Source organism: Telmatherina bonti (genome assembly GCF_933228915.1).
Source record: "Telmatherina bonti genome assembly, chromosome: 7".
Lineage (NCBI taxonomy): Eukaryota > Metazoa > Chordata > Actinopteri > Atheriniformes > Telmatherinidae > Telmatherina > Telmatherina bonti.
In genome coordinates, this window is record NC_136625.1 from 5,112,977 (window position 1) to 5,127,503 (window position 14,527).

At 52.3% G+C, this 14,527-nt stretch overlaps 1 protein-coding gene across 3 annotated transcripts in view; it reads right to left on the reverse strand.

The window, feature by feature from the left end:
- Window positions 1-14,527, reverse strand: part of rasal2 (RAS protein activator like 2) — a 114,261-nt gene that overhangs the window by 5,161 nt on the left and 94,573 nt on the right. Inside the window, exons 8-18 of one of the 3 annotated variants that reach the window (XM_079243521.1) lie at window positions 13,095-13,649; window positions 10,863-11,007; window positions 9,090-9,234; window positions 7,524-7,763; window positions 7,238-7,439; window positions 5,268-5,467; window positions 4,275-5,196; window positions 4,059-4,205; window positions 1,748-1,950; window positions 1,592-1,679; window positions 1,428-1,458 (exon numbers count right to left, since the gene is read on the reverse strand). In XM_079243521.1, the coding sequence (XP_079099647.1) occupies window positions 1,428-1,458; window positions 1,592-1,679; window positions 1,748-1,950; window positions 4,059-4,205; window positions 4,275-5,196; window positions 5,268-5,467; window positions 7,238-7,439; window positions 7,524-7,763; window positions 9,090-9,234; window positions 10,863-11,007; window positions 13,095-13,649 (2,878 nt within the window). The remainder of the gene's footprint in view (window positions 1-1,427; window positions 1,459-1,591; window positions 1,680-1,747; window positions 1,951-4,058; window positions 4,206-4,274; window positions 5,197-5,267; window positions 5,468-7,237; window positions 7,440-7,523; window positions 7,764-9,089; window positions 9,235-10,862; window positions 11,008-13,094; window positions 13,650-14,527) is intronic. The other 2 variants (XM_079243522.1, XM_079243520.1) reach the window with 2 other exon arrangements.

Sequence of the window (14,527 nt, forward strand, 5' to 3'; positions counted from 1 at the left end):
AGGGACTTGGTTTGTAGTCCGCTTCCTGTATTTGGTTTGGTTGTAGGTAGACCGAGTCTGCTTCTTTGGTCCGAATCAGAATTCGTTTGGTGGGTTCACATTTCCCCAAACAAAGCGACTTTCCGAGCAAACGGACTTGCATTTCGATCAGAAAGACTGATGGGAATGTGTCCTGGATGTCCATAAGAAGTTTGAGGGCAGCAGCCGAACAAACAGACATCAGCGTAACAAGCTCAAACCAGCAAAAACCAAAAGAAAAAGGTGAATCTGAAGCTTCGCTGAGCAGGAAGTCAAACTCGAGTGTCTCTAAGCTGTCCGCTGCCACTCCTTTTATTCTGAAAGGGTGAACAGGAAGCTCTGGTGGTTCAGAGGGAGGCGGGGAGAGGTGTGGGGTGGGAGGTGGGGTGGGGGCAGCCAAACGTAAGTAAAACCAAGGCATAACGCGACACCATCACACCTGCAGCTCCTCCAGGAGGAAAAACGTAAGATAAAACGGTCAGCAACGTAAACACTGAACATTTACGTTAATGTTCAAACCATACGTTAATGTTCAAACGTTACGTTGATGGTTATACTTTACGTTAATGTTCAAACCATACGTTAATGTTCAAACGTTACGTTGATGGTTATACTTTACGTTAATGTTAAAACCATATGTTAATGTTCAAACGTTACATTGATGGTTATACTTTACGTTAATGTTCAAACCATACGTTAATGTTCAAACGTTACGTTGATGGTTATACTTTACGTTAATGTTCAAACTTCAAATTGATGGTTAAACTTTACGTTAGTGTCCAAACCATACGTTAATGTTCAAACTTTACGTTGATGGTTAAACTTTACACTGATGTTTAAACTTTACATTGATGGTCATACTTTACGTTAATGTTCAAACTTTAAATTGATGGTTAAACTTTACGTTAATGTTCAAACCATACGTTAATGTTCAAACTTTACGTTGATGGTTAAACTTTACATTGATGTTTAAACTTTATGTTGACGTCTAAACTTTACGTTGTTTAAATTTCACGTTGATGTTCAACATTTACATTAAAGACGCATTACTTAACCTTCTGACCTTTGAATTCCGCGTTTCTCCGCGACTTGTTTGATGACACGTGGCATCTATCGTGTATTTTTGGAGCATTTCTCAGCAGCATTTTCAGGCTGAGAATCGGAGCTTTACGACTTTTTTTTTTTTTAATACCCAGGACGCTGCGTACGTTGCAGCAGTTTCGCTTCACGCTAATGTTCAGTCTTCACGTAACTTTGACAAACTGTGAACACTCTCTCATTGGCTGAACAGGTGTGAGGTGGGGTGGCGCTCCATATTGATGGTGTGTTTTTTTTCTCTAGGAAAAGGAAACAAAAACAAGCGTGGTGGTTGTGGGGGGAAGGGGTCCGCTGAGGGGGGGGTTACTTGCCTGATTGGTTTATTTCACATCCGTTACTGACCTGAAATCAGCGAAGAGACGAAGATCAAACTAACCTGCAGCTGCCGATGTTTAAACATGTGACCAGCAGCTCGCACCTGGACGTATTACACGGATGATGATAATGAAGATACAGGTGTTTGACATTTCTGTACCTGAGCATCGATGATCTTCTGCTTGGCTTCGATGACCGCCTGCATCTCCGCGTGGTCCCTCTTCAGCTCCTCCTCTACTGCCATCAGCCTGCAGACAAACATCCAATCAGAAAGCAGCTCGGTCTTTCAGTACGTTCACCTGGGCAGGACTGGTACCTGCAGATGATGCTCTTCATCTGGCTGTCCTTCTCCTCCTGCTGCCTCCTCAGTCGCTCCTCGCTGTCCTCCAGTCGGTTCTTGTAATCAAGCAGCAGTTTCTGCATCTGCTGCTCCTGAGCCAGCAGCCGCCGCTCGTACTCCTCCAGACGGCGTCCGGAAACCCGCAGACGTTCCTTGAGCCGAGTGATCTCCAGCTCGTACTGCACGAGACATGGAAGACAAACATATTCACACGAAGATCACGCTGCATGAGTAAATAAACCAGAATCATGTCAATCAGTAAACCAAAACACAAGCTGTTCAGAAAATGTCTTTTAGGGGGCGTTAAAACCAGGATAGTCTCGGTTTAAATGGGCACATTTACCAAAGACTTCATGCCTTTCTTTGGTTTGGTTTTAGGGATCATCTGCGGTACCATAAAGAGAGCTGGACAGTAGGGGAGCCGGACGATAGGCGAGTTGGACGGTAGGCGATATGCAAGCTGGACGAGAGGCGAGTTGGACGGTAGGCGATATGCAAGCTGGACGAGAGGCGAGTTGGACGGTAGGCGATATGCGAGCTGGACGATAGGCGAGTTGGACGGTAGGCGATATGCAAGCTGGACGAGAGGCGAGTTGGACGGTAGGCGATATGCGAGCTGGACGAGAGGCGAGTTGGACGGTAGGCGATATGCAAGCTGGACGAGAGGCGAGTTGGACGGTAGGCGATATGCAAGCTGGACGAGAGGCGAGTTGGACGGTAGGCGATATGCAAGCTGGACGAGAGGCGAGTTGGACGGTAGGCGATATGCAAGCTGGACGAGAGGCGAGTTGGACGGTAGGCGATATGCAAGCTGGACGAGAGGCGAGTTGGACGGTAGGCGATATGCAAGCTGGACGAGAGGCGAGTTGGACGGTAGGCGATATGCGAGCTGGACGAGAGGCGAGTTGGACAGTAGGCGATATGCGAGCTGGACGAGAGGCGAGTTGGACGGTAGGCGATATGCGAGCTGGACGAGAGGCGAGTTGGACGGTAGGCGATATGCAAGCTGGACGAGAGGCGAGTTGGACGGTAGGCGATATGCCAGCTGGACGAGAGGCGAGTTGGACGGTAGGCGATATGCAAGCTGGACGAGAGGCGAGTTGGACGGTAGGCGATATGCGAGCTGGACGAGAGGCGAGTTGGACGGTAGGCGATATGCGAGCTGGACGAGAGGCGAGTTGGACGGTAGGCGATATGCGAGCTGGACGAGAGGCGAGTTGGACGGTAGGCGATATGCAAGCTGGACGATAGGCGAGTTGGACGGTAGGCGATATGCAAGCTGGACGAGAAGCGAGTTGGACGGTAGGCGATATGCAAGCTGGACGAGAGGCGAGTTGGACGGTAGGCGATATGCAAGCTGGACGAGAAGCGAGTTGGACGGTAGGCGATATGCAAGCTGGACGAGAGGCGAGTTGGACGGTAGGCGATATGCAAGCTGGACGAGAGGCGAGTTGGACGGTAGGCGATATGCAAGCTGGACGAGAAGCGAGTTGGACGGTAGGCGATATGCAAGCTGGACGAGAAGCGAGTTGGACGGTAGGCGATATGCAAGCTGGACGAGAGGCGAGTTGGACGGTAGGCGATATGCAAGCTGGACGAGAAGCGAGTTGGACGGTAGGCGATATGCAAGCTGGACGAGAGGCGAGTTGGACGGTAGGCGATATGCAAGCTGGACGAGAGGCGAGTTGGACGGTAGGCGATATGCAAGCTGGACGAGAGGCGAGTTGGACGGTAGGCGATATGCAAGCTGGACGAGAGGCGAGTTGGATGGTAGGCGATATGCGAGCTGGACGAGAAGCGAGTTGGACGGTAGGCGATATGCAAGCTGGACGAGAGGCGAGTTGGACGGTAGGCGATATGCAAGCTGGACGAGAGGCGAGTTGGACGGTAGGCGATATGCAAGCTGGACGAGAGGCGAGTTGGATGGTAGGCGATATGCGAGCTGGACGAGAAGCGAGTTGGACGGTAGGCGATATGCAAGCTGGACGAGAGGCGAGTTGGACGGTAGGCGATATGCGAGCTGGACGGTAGGCGATATGCGAGCTGGACGGTAGGCGATATGCAAGCTGGACGGTAGATGAGCCAGACGGGAGGCGAACCGGACAGTTAGGCAGGCCGTACGGTAGGTGAGTTGGACGGTAGGCGCCTGCAGCACGCCGCCTGGATACGGTAGTTGATCTTTTTGCCAACACAAATGTTGGCGACATGCAGGTCACTTGGTCAGTGAGGAAAGCTGAGAACGGTCTGTAACACACACTTGTCCAGGTGTATAAGGGTGTGTTGTTACCTTCTCTGCATTCTTCCCCTCCTCTCTGCTCCTCTCTCCTCCCTCCTCATCCTCCTCCTCCTTCTCCTCGTATTGGCCGTTGTTGAGGACCCACGCCGCCGTCCTCTCCACTGGAGACATGGCCACCGCCTCCACCGGAGATGCCACCTGAACACAGATTACTGACATCACCACAGAAACACCTAAACCCCGCCCCCCATCAGAATGAGGATGTACCTGTGGTGGCGGCTTGGTGGAGCTCCTTGTGGGCGGAGCCACGTTCTCTGCAGATTGCTGCCGGTTACTCGGCTCAGTGTTGGCGCTGCTGCTGCTGCGTAGCGAGGCGCTGTGAGGGACAGAGCGTGGTGTTCTAGCCCCGCCCCCTCCTCTGCTCTGCTGCTCCACCCTGACGATGTGGGCGGTACCCGCCGTGGTGCTCTGACGGTGGACGGCAATGGCACTAGCGGTGCCCGGTGGCAGGTCGGGAAGCGGGTGGCGGCGTGGCGTGGAGCAGTCCTCGCTATGGGCGCTCCGCCTGCTGCCCACCTCGTCCAGGCTGCTGTTGGACGCCGTGTGTCCTTTGACCCCCGCCTGGCTGCCCAGGTCATCCGAGTTGCTGTGGCTGTTGTGCGAGCTCTCCGTGCTGAGGTTCTCTGAGCTGGAGTCGTGGCGTGGCGCGAGTGTGTGACGCGCCACCAGGCTGTGGGCGGGGTTACTGAGGTGGTAGACGGGGTTCTGGAAGGACAGCGGCTGGAGGCTGCGCTGCTGGCTGAGGGAGGGGGGCAGCGGCCGCCGGGGCTGGGGGGCGCTCTGTGGCGCACCTTCTCTGGGCGAGGCTTTAGCCTGGTGCACTGCTGGTTGGGGCGTCACTGGGTTGGAGTGGGGGTACGTCACGGGGGGAGGGGCGTGTCCAATGGAAGCTTGGGAGCCCACCCTGCTGAGACGGGGTGGGGCCTCGTGGTGCAGCGGCGGTCCCAGACTCTGAGCATCCTGCAGGTCCACCAGAGAGACGCTGCGACCGTTGGCCAGCGGGCCGGACCGCTCATCTGGGTCCGAGAAGCTGCCGCAGGCAGAGGGGAGAGGCAGGGGGCGCTGGCCTCGGGCGTAGCCCTCCATCAGCTCGCCGACCGGAGACTGCAAGCTGCGGACCTCGCTGCGGCTGCATCACGAACACGCCGTTAGAACATGCCGGAAAACGTTAACAACACTGACCCCGTTCCCACCGCTTACCTGCCGCTGGGGTCTTCAAAGATCCGCTGTAACCCTGACGACAAGCTGCTGCTGATGTTGTGGGCGGAGCCGTGGTCGTGGAAACGGCGAAGCTGCTGCTGGACCGGCGTGGGAGATGCCAGACACCGAGAGATGTCTCCCAGAATCCTCGGCAGCGGACCCAGCTTGGCAACGGTGGCCTGCAGGAAGGAATTTTCACCCTGCGTTGGCGTGTGTGTGCGCATGTGTGGGGTCACCAGGATGCGATGGTGGTGATGGTGGGAAGCAACATGGTGGCAGGAGATGGGGAGCAGGAGGAGGAAGAGGAGGAGGAGGAAGGAGGAGAAAAACGAGAGGGAAACTTAATGGAAACCAAAACAAGGTGGAACCTCATGCTGCTACTGAGGAGAACCAGAACACAGCAGAACCATGCGCAGGAGGAGGGGCGGGGTCATGCTGTGATGGTCAGACAGCGCTAATGACGTAACCTCACACACACACATGCGCACACACACTCTCACACACACACACACACACACACACACACACACAATGCACTCACTGATCACTGATCAATAAGCTCATATCCTGAAAGCAAGATTTTTTTTATGATAGAAAAATGTTTTAATGTTTGTGGAGGCGGCGTTTCCATGGAAACATGGCGACCCATCAGAATACACAACATTCCAACATTCACCCATCCATCCATCATTCCCAGTAGAAGACAAGCAACATGTCCGATGATGAAACTGAGACGTTTTATCATTATTATCAGCTGATTGTGACTCTTAAGCCATCAGAGATCTGGAAAAGCTGTGTATGTGGTTCAGCATGGTCCTGCTGGACCAGATCTGCTGTTCCACCATCAGGATGTGGTCCTGCTGGACCAGATCTGCTGTTCCACCATCAGGATGTGGTCCTGCTGGACCAGATCTGCTGTTCCACCATCAGGATGTGGTCCTGCTGGACCAGATCTGCTGTTCCACCATCAGGATGTGGTCCAGCATGGTGGAAGGTCTTCCCTGAAAGAGACGTTGTCTGGATGGGAGCAGATGTTCCAGCATTGATGGAGCTTCCCAGATGTGGAAGCTGCCCACGCCATCGGCACTAATGCAACCCCATCCCATCAGAGATGCAGGCTGATAACAAGCTGGATGCTCCCTCTCCTCTTTAGTCTGCAGGACACGCCGTCCATGCTGTCCACAAACTATTCCACATCTTCATCCAGGTTTCCACTCAGAACATTTTAAATGAGCTTTGGTCCAGAGAAGACGGCGTGTTTCTGGATCCTCTTCACATATGATGGAGCTTTAACCTGCATGAACTGGGTTCACACTGGTTTCTGGAAGCTTCCTGAGTTCATGCACTGGTTTCCAGTAGAGAATCATGTTATAATGCAGAAGATCACCAGCATCCAGGCTTGTCACCAGCATACAGAGATTCCTCCTAATTCTCTTAATCTGTAAATGATATTTTATGCTGAGGAACATTTGTCAGAATTTCTGGTCTCAGACTGATGAAGATCTGTCCTCTCTGCCTCTCTGTCCTGTTACTGACCTGCTCCCAGTTAAACCAGTAAAGGTTTGTACCAGTTTGGTGCTCCTGGTCCAGCTTCTCACAGATGTGTTGCTCATATTTCCCATCGCACGTCTGACATGATGTTTATCTTCTACTGGGAACAAAACTGCTGAGATCCTCCTCTTATCTGGATTTTATAGAATATTTTGCAACCCAGGGAATAAAATGCTGTTTTTATTTGTGAAAAACCGGAAACAAAAAGCAGCGTTTTGCTCGTGTTGGTGATGGAGGTGAAGAAACCGTCGTGCAGTTTGTGGAATCAGGCTGGAGGTTAGTTTGGGTTATTTCTGGAAGCAGCTTTGTGTTTTCAGGCGAATCAAAAAGCAGCTTCAGCTCCTGACTTTCTATTTTTATCTGCATGACGTCGCCTCAGCGCGTGAAGCTCGTTTTCAGGTTTAAACATGCAGCCGTACCTTGTCGAGCTGAGAGACCACTTCCCACAGCAGAGCATGAAGCACCGACAGCTCGCGGCCCAGGTCGATGTAGCCCTCAAAACCTGGTGTGGTGGAGAGAGTCTCCGGGTTGGAGATCTCAGACAGGAAGCGCATCATCCCCGCCCACTCGTGCTCCAGGAAGTCGTTCATGAAGGCCATGTACTCCTCCTTGTTCCCAAACCTGAAGAGAAGAGCGGTTCCAGAGTGAGACGCTCCGGCGAGGTGGGGGCTAGGCGCTAGCTGCTAACCGGCGGCAGATACTCACTTGGTGAAGTTGGCGAGGTTCTGGATGACTTTGGCGATGAGCGTGAGCGTCCGGGACGTCCGGTCGTCGGGGTACTCCTGCATCAGGCTGAAGAGCGATGGCGACATGATGGCGGGGCACAGGAAGCGCAAGAAGAGCGAGGCGCTGATCAGACGCTTGCTGATGTCCTGCGTGTGGCCGCGAGCGACGCACTGATGCTTCCATGATGCGAACACTTCCTTCAGCTCTCGAGGAAACACGCTGCCGACACAAAGAGACAGTCGGAGGGATAAAAAAAAAACCTTCTTTATTTGACTGAAGTTTATAATGTGATCAATGCATCAGATCAGTGATTGGATCCTCAATTGGGGCCCCAATGTGGTGCCTTGTGGAGCTCCAGGTGATTTAGGGGCCCCAACATGGTGCCTTGTGGAGCTCCAGGTGACTTTGGGGCCCCAACGTGGTGCCTTGTGGAACTCCAGGTGATTTAGGGGCCCCAACGTGGTGCCTTGTGGAGCTCCAGGTGATTTAGGGGCCCCAACGTGGTGCCTTGTGGAGCTCCAGGTGACTTTGGGGCCCAAACGTGGTGCCTTGTGGAACTCCAGGTGACTTTGGGGCCCCAACGTGGTGCTTTGTGGAACTCCAGGTGACTTTGGGGCCCCAACGTGGTGCTTTGTGGAACTCCAGGTGACTTTGGGGCCCTGTCTCCAGCATCGGTTGTGAACGTAACTCGGTCCATTATCAACGATGACGCCGGTTCTGGAGGCCACGACAACTGAGTGACGCCATCTTGTCTTGGTGGACATCTTGTGGCTTCAAGAGGCATCGTGAGATTGGTCCGACATTCCAGGTGGGCGGTGCCACAGACATCTGCGGCAAGTGAGGGGGCGGCATCGGAGCGGCGCCAAAGCAATGAGGAAAATGCAGCTCTGGTCAATGTTAAGATGATCAATTACAGAAGCCCGTTACTGACACCCCCTTCATCCTCCTCGATACGCCGGGTGCTCCTGCAATGGACTGGCGAGTCCACCTGCAGATAGACCTGGACGTAGGCAGGTCTATCCCAGTGTAAGTCAACATAGAACAAACCAGTGAAGACGATGACGAACAGGAGGAAGATGACACTGCCAAATAAAAACCACCTGGAGGAGTTTAAAATATGCTGACCAGTAGAAACTGAGGTTTCTTCTTCTGGTGTTTTCAGACGATGTAAACTACTTCATAGCGGTGCGTTACCGCTACCAACCGCTGCCAGAACACTGCCCCCTGGTGGAGGAAGTGACTGGACCGCTGCCAGATATGGTGATGGCGTGTTCTGGGCCGCTGGCGACCAGGCGGTAATGACGGCAACCATGGCAACGTAAAGACAGACAGATTTACCTCTGTAAGGAAACGGAAGCAGACGCTTCTGGTTTTGGGAATCTGGTTTCTGGGAGCAGAATGGAATATCTGGGTCTGCTAAAACCCCGCCGGCAGTCTGACGGATGCATTTCAGCTTCACTCTGTCACCATGACAACCGTGACTGTTTTTAATGGAGTGTGTTGTTGGGCCTCGGCTGGGAGCGTGCACGTGCGCTCCAGTCGTACCAGTAGGAGTTGATGATCTTGCAGAAAGCGAGCTCGCAGCACATCTTCAGGTTACTCTGATGCTCAGCCAGATCGCTGCCAGAACTCCGGCTGGGATCCACCTCGCAGTTCTCATCCGACTCGTACAGCGCTTTGATGAACTCCCCTGAACACACACACACACACACACACGCACACACACACACAGTTAGGAAAACACAAAGGTTGAAGGCAGATTAAGCCACCAGTTCCCAGTTTGGCTTCAGGAAGCAGACCCTCTGGGTTGGTGACTCTGATCAACCCATAATGCCTTGGGAGATGTCCCATAATGCAGGGGTCCCCAACCCCCGGACCAGTACCGATCTGTGGATCATTTTGTACTGGGCCACTAGGAATGAATAATTCTTGATTATTATGTATAAAAATGTTTTTGCTACAGGCTGTCATCTTTTGCCCTTTCCTAACTTCTGCGCTTGACTCGTATCTATCCTGCATCAGCAATGCAAGCTAGCCCTAAAAGTAATACAGTTTGAGTGTCACTGTCTCCCATCACCCCCAGATGAGACCGTCTACTTGCAGGCAAACAAGCCCAGAACTCCCACTGATTACACATTTTGGTGAGTTGATATTATAGTGTAATAATCCATGGAAGTGCCTAATATAAAATGTAATTGTTATTTTGTTATTGGAACCTTCACGCCCCTACCTGGTCCTTAATAAAGTGTTACAGAAAAGGTTGGGGACCCCTGCCATAATGCACTGGGAGGCATTCCATAATGCACTGGGAGGCGTCCCATAATGCACTGGGAAACGTCCCATAATGCACTGGGAGACGTCCCATAATGCACTGGGAAACGTCCCATAATGCACTGGGAAACGTCCCATAATGCACTGGGAGGCGTCCCATAATGCACTGGGAAACGTCCCATAATGCACTGGGAGGCGTCCCATAATGCACTGGGAGACGTCCCATAATGCACTGGGAAACGTCCCATAATGCACTGGGAAACGTCCCATAATGCACTGGGAGGCGTCCCATAATGCACTGGGAAACGTCCCATAATGCACTGGGAGACGTCCCATAATGCACTGGGAGACGTCCCATAATGCACTGGGAAACGTCCCATAATGCACTGGGAGGCGTCCCATAATGCACTGGGAAACGTCCCATAATGCACTGGGAAACGTCCCATAATGCACTGGGAAACGTCCCATAATGCACTGGGAAACGTCCCATAATGCACTGGGAGACGTCCCATAATGCACTGGGAAACGTCCCATAATGCACTGGGAAACGTCCCATAATGCACTGGGAAACGTCCCATAATGCACTGGGAGGCGTCCCATAATGCACTGGGAAACGTCCCATAATGCACTGGGAGGCGTCCCATAATGCACTGGGAGACGTCCCATAATGCACTGGGAGACGTCCCATAATGCACTGGGAAACGTCCCATAATGCACTGGGAAACGTCCCATAATGCACTGGGAGGCGTCCCATAATGCACTGGGAGGCGTCCCATAATGCACTGGGAAACGTCCCATAATGCACTGGGAGGCGTCCCATAATGCACTGGGAGGCGTCCCATAATGCACTGGGAAACGTCCCATAATGCACTGGGAGGCGTCCCATAATGCACTGGGAGGCGTCCCATAATGCACTGGGAGGCGTCCCATAATGCACTGGGAGGCGTCCCATAATGCACTGGGAAACGTCCCATAATGCATCATGGGCTCTTCTTGACAACACTGATCAGACAGAGGATGATGAAGCTGTAGCATCGTCATCCTCACCCAGAGCGTCGTGCAGGTACTTCTGTCCAACCAGCTTCAGGTACTCCTCGATGGCTTTGGTGGCCAGCGTGTTCTCCCTGAAGATCAGCACGTCGTGGTCGGCACATCGGTCCACCTCCGACATCACCAGGTCTGTGAGGAAGTCCTTGAGGCGAGGAAGAGGAAGAGGAGGAGGAGATGAAAACGTTTGTTGCTGCAGGTTCTGATCCAGGCGGACCAGATCTTCCCAGTCTCACATTAAACCAGAACCTGCTGATTTGCATCACAGAGACACCAGAACCTACAAGTCACCCCAGATGTTCTGAACAACTGTAGAAGACGTAGCGAGCCTCTGGGTTCTGGACCCCCTTCATTAAAACCTCCTGAAAACTGAAGAGAAGAAGAAGGAGGACTCTACATTTGTCTTCTGGTTCTGAGTGTGTAGGCACGTTCTGGGACATTTAGAGAAATTTAGAAATATTTAGGAACCTTAAGAGATATTTAAGGACATTTAAAGACATTTCAGGACATTTAGAGACTTTTAGGGACATTTAGAGACATTGATAGATATTTAAGGATACTAAGAGATATTTAGGGACATTTAAATATATTTATGGACAAATGAAGACATTTCGGGACATTTGGAGACATTTAGGGATATTTAAAGACATTTAGGGATATTTAGGGACATTTGGGGATATTTATAGATATTTAAAGATATTTAGGGACATTTGGAGACATATAGAGACATTTGGAGACATTTAGGGACCTCAGAGAACAGATTCCTAAAAACGTGCAGGTAGATATTCAGTTATTTTCATCTTTTTACATCATTTCACAAAAAGGAAACATAAAATCACCTGACTTTACTCCATTCAATGATTTCTGTGAAGTTTTGACCCCAAATGTGTTAATAAAGTTGGTTCAAGTGAGTAATGGTCGCATCATCGAGGTGAAGTTTTGCTGGAAACATGAGGAGGTAAATATTTTTGTCTGCAATGTCAGCAAAAGCATTTCAGATCTCAGAAGACTGGAGAATGTCGCTGTTTTTCTGGATATTTGGTTAAAAATTCATAAGAAATGTTGGTTTTCATCAGGAGCCATTTCTCCAGCCTGAACAAGGACTCAACCCTGAAAATGGACTTTTTTCTAGTTTAGTCGGTTGTTTTAAATCCAAACCAGCATGTGGAACTGGAACGTTTTAATCCCAGTCAGCAGGCAGATACTTCCAGGACAGCCTCAGCTGTCTGATTATAAAGCTAAAATGATATAAAATAAACCAAAACAATAAAAATGATGAGCAACAGTAACCTACTCTGTAGAAACAACTAAAGCACCTCAGCTGCATCCCAAACGTCTTCCTGGCTTTATTCCAGCCATAGAGGATCATTATTTTCCTGCTTTTCTCATCACTTGTTGATCTTTGGCTGCTCCTGATTGGACGTTACCGTCAGTTTAAGCTCTCTGATTGGTGGAAAGTCTGAAGGGAAGTGTCTTCATCATCATGTCCAGGTGGAAATAGAGGTCTCTTAGCAACATGGTAGTGATGGTGATGAAGATGTGATAAATAATGGTGGATTTACCATCTAGAGTCTCTGAATAAACACTACATCTGGATTGTAGACCTCCTGGACGGATAGGAACGCTGGAAAACCTCCGTAGACCAGCTGGAGGGTCACATGACCAGCTGGAGGGTCAGCTAGCCGCCAGAAAGATCCCCCCAAGGCTCCATGTTGGGCCTCCTATCAGTCAGCAGCTACAAGCTCCCACGCGCTCAGATCATGGAAACACAGCAGATATCTGATGGGAAGCCCGTCCGTAAATCATTCATTCATTTTCCAAACCACTTAATCCACTCAGGGTGGTGGGGAAGCTGGAGCCTATCCCAGCTGTCTTAGGCTGAAAGGCAGGGTACGCCCTGGACAGCTCGCCGTCGCAGGGCCACACAGAGACAAACAACCACTCACTGGGGCAATTTAGAGTTACCAATCAACCTAACATGTCTTTGGAAGGTGGGAGGAAGCCGGAGAACCCGGAGAGAAGTGGAGCGGTGGAGGAAAAGCTTTACTCCAGGGTTCCACGCTACGCAGCGTTCCTGAGGAACCCGCTGGGATCTGAAGGAGTTTTAAGGGTTAAAGAGCTGCAGGAAACCAGACCTGACCACGGCAACGTGACCTCTGCACATCAGCAGCCCTTCCTTTTGTACTTCCACGCCTGTAAGGTGTGGTGAAGCGTGGACTGGTGGGTTCTCACCTTGGCCCTGCCGGTGCTCTGCAGGATGTGCACCAGGGCGCACGCCATCTCCTCCTTGTTCTTCACGCTGATGACGGGCTCCAGGACCGAGCACAGCATGGTGTAGTTGTTGGTGACGAACTCGGCGAACTCCTTGTACTGCTCCATGGGCAGGATGGAGATGGTCTGGAAGCGGGACTTGATGCGGATCGACGGCCCGCCTCCCTTGGCCTTGCTGGCGGTCGGCGTGCTCACCGGGTACCACTTCTCCACAAACTGCCGGCCCGTCACGCCGGACACCGGGATGTTGACCAGGCCCACGTAGTTGTTCTTGTCCTTCTTCTTCTTCTTGTCCACGTCGCGGTAGATGTGCACGGTGATGCTGTGCACGGCGGGCAGGCTGGAGAACTCGAAGTGCTCTCCCCAGAACAGGCTGTCGTGTCGGGTCTTACTGGTGGTCCGGGCGTACAGGACGTCGTCCAGACACAGCTCGCAGAAATACTTCTTCTTGGGCGGGAGGTCTTTGGCTTCGATGATCCACAGCCGCAGCAGGTTCTCGGCCCGCCGACAGTTGTCCTGGAAACACACACAGTCGGACTGAGGGAGACCGCTGGACACGACGAAGACCACCTCCTGCACCGCGATCTAAAGCTGCTGGAGAACCTGGACCTGAGTTTACCTCCACATCCCCATGGCAACGCAGAAGCAGCATGATACGTCTGATCCGGACCAACCAGACCGTCTGATCCGGACCAAATAGACCGTCTGATTCGGACCAAATAGACCGTCTGATTCGGACCAACCAGACCGTCTGATCCGGACCAACCAGACCGTCTGATCCGGACCAACCAGACCGCCTGATCCGGACCAACCAGACCGCCTGATCCGGACCAACCAGACCGTCTGATCCGGACCAACCAGACCGTCTGATCCGGACCAACCAGACCGTCTGATCCGGACCAAACAGACCGTCTGATCCGGACCAAACAGACCGTCTGATCCGGACCAAACAGATCGTCTGATCCGGACCAACCAGATCGTCTGATCCGGACCAACCAGATCGTCTGATCCGGACCAACCAGACCGTCTGATCCGGACCAACCAGACCGTCTGATCCGGACCAGACCATCTGATCCGGACCAACCAGACCGTCTGATCCGGACCAACCAGACCGTCTGATCCGGACCAACCAGACCGTCTGATCCGGACCAACCAGACCGTCTGATCCGGACCAACCAGACCGTCTGATCCGGACCAAACAGACCGTCTGATCCGGACCAACCAGATCGTCTGATCCGGACCAACCAGACCGTCTGATCCGGACCAACCAGACCGTCTGATCCGGACCAACCAGACCGCCTGATCCGGACCAACCAGACCGCCTGATCCGGACCAACCAGACCGCCTGATCCGGACCAACCAGACCGCCTGATCCGGACCAACCAGACCGCCTG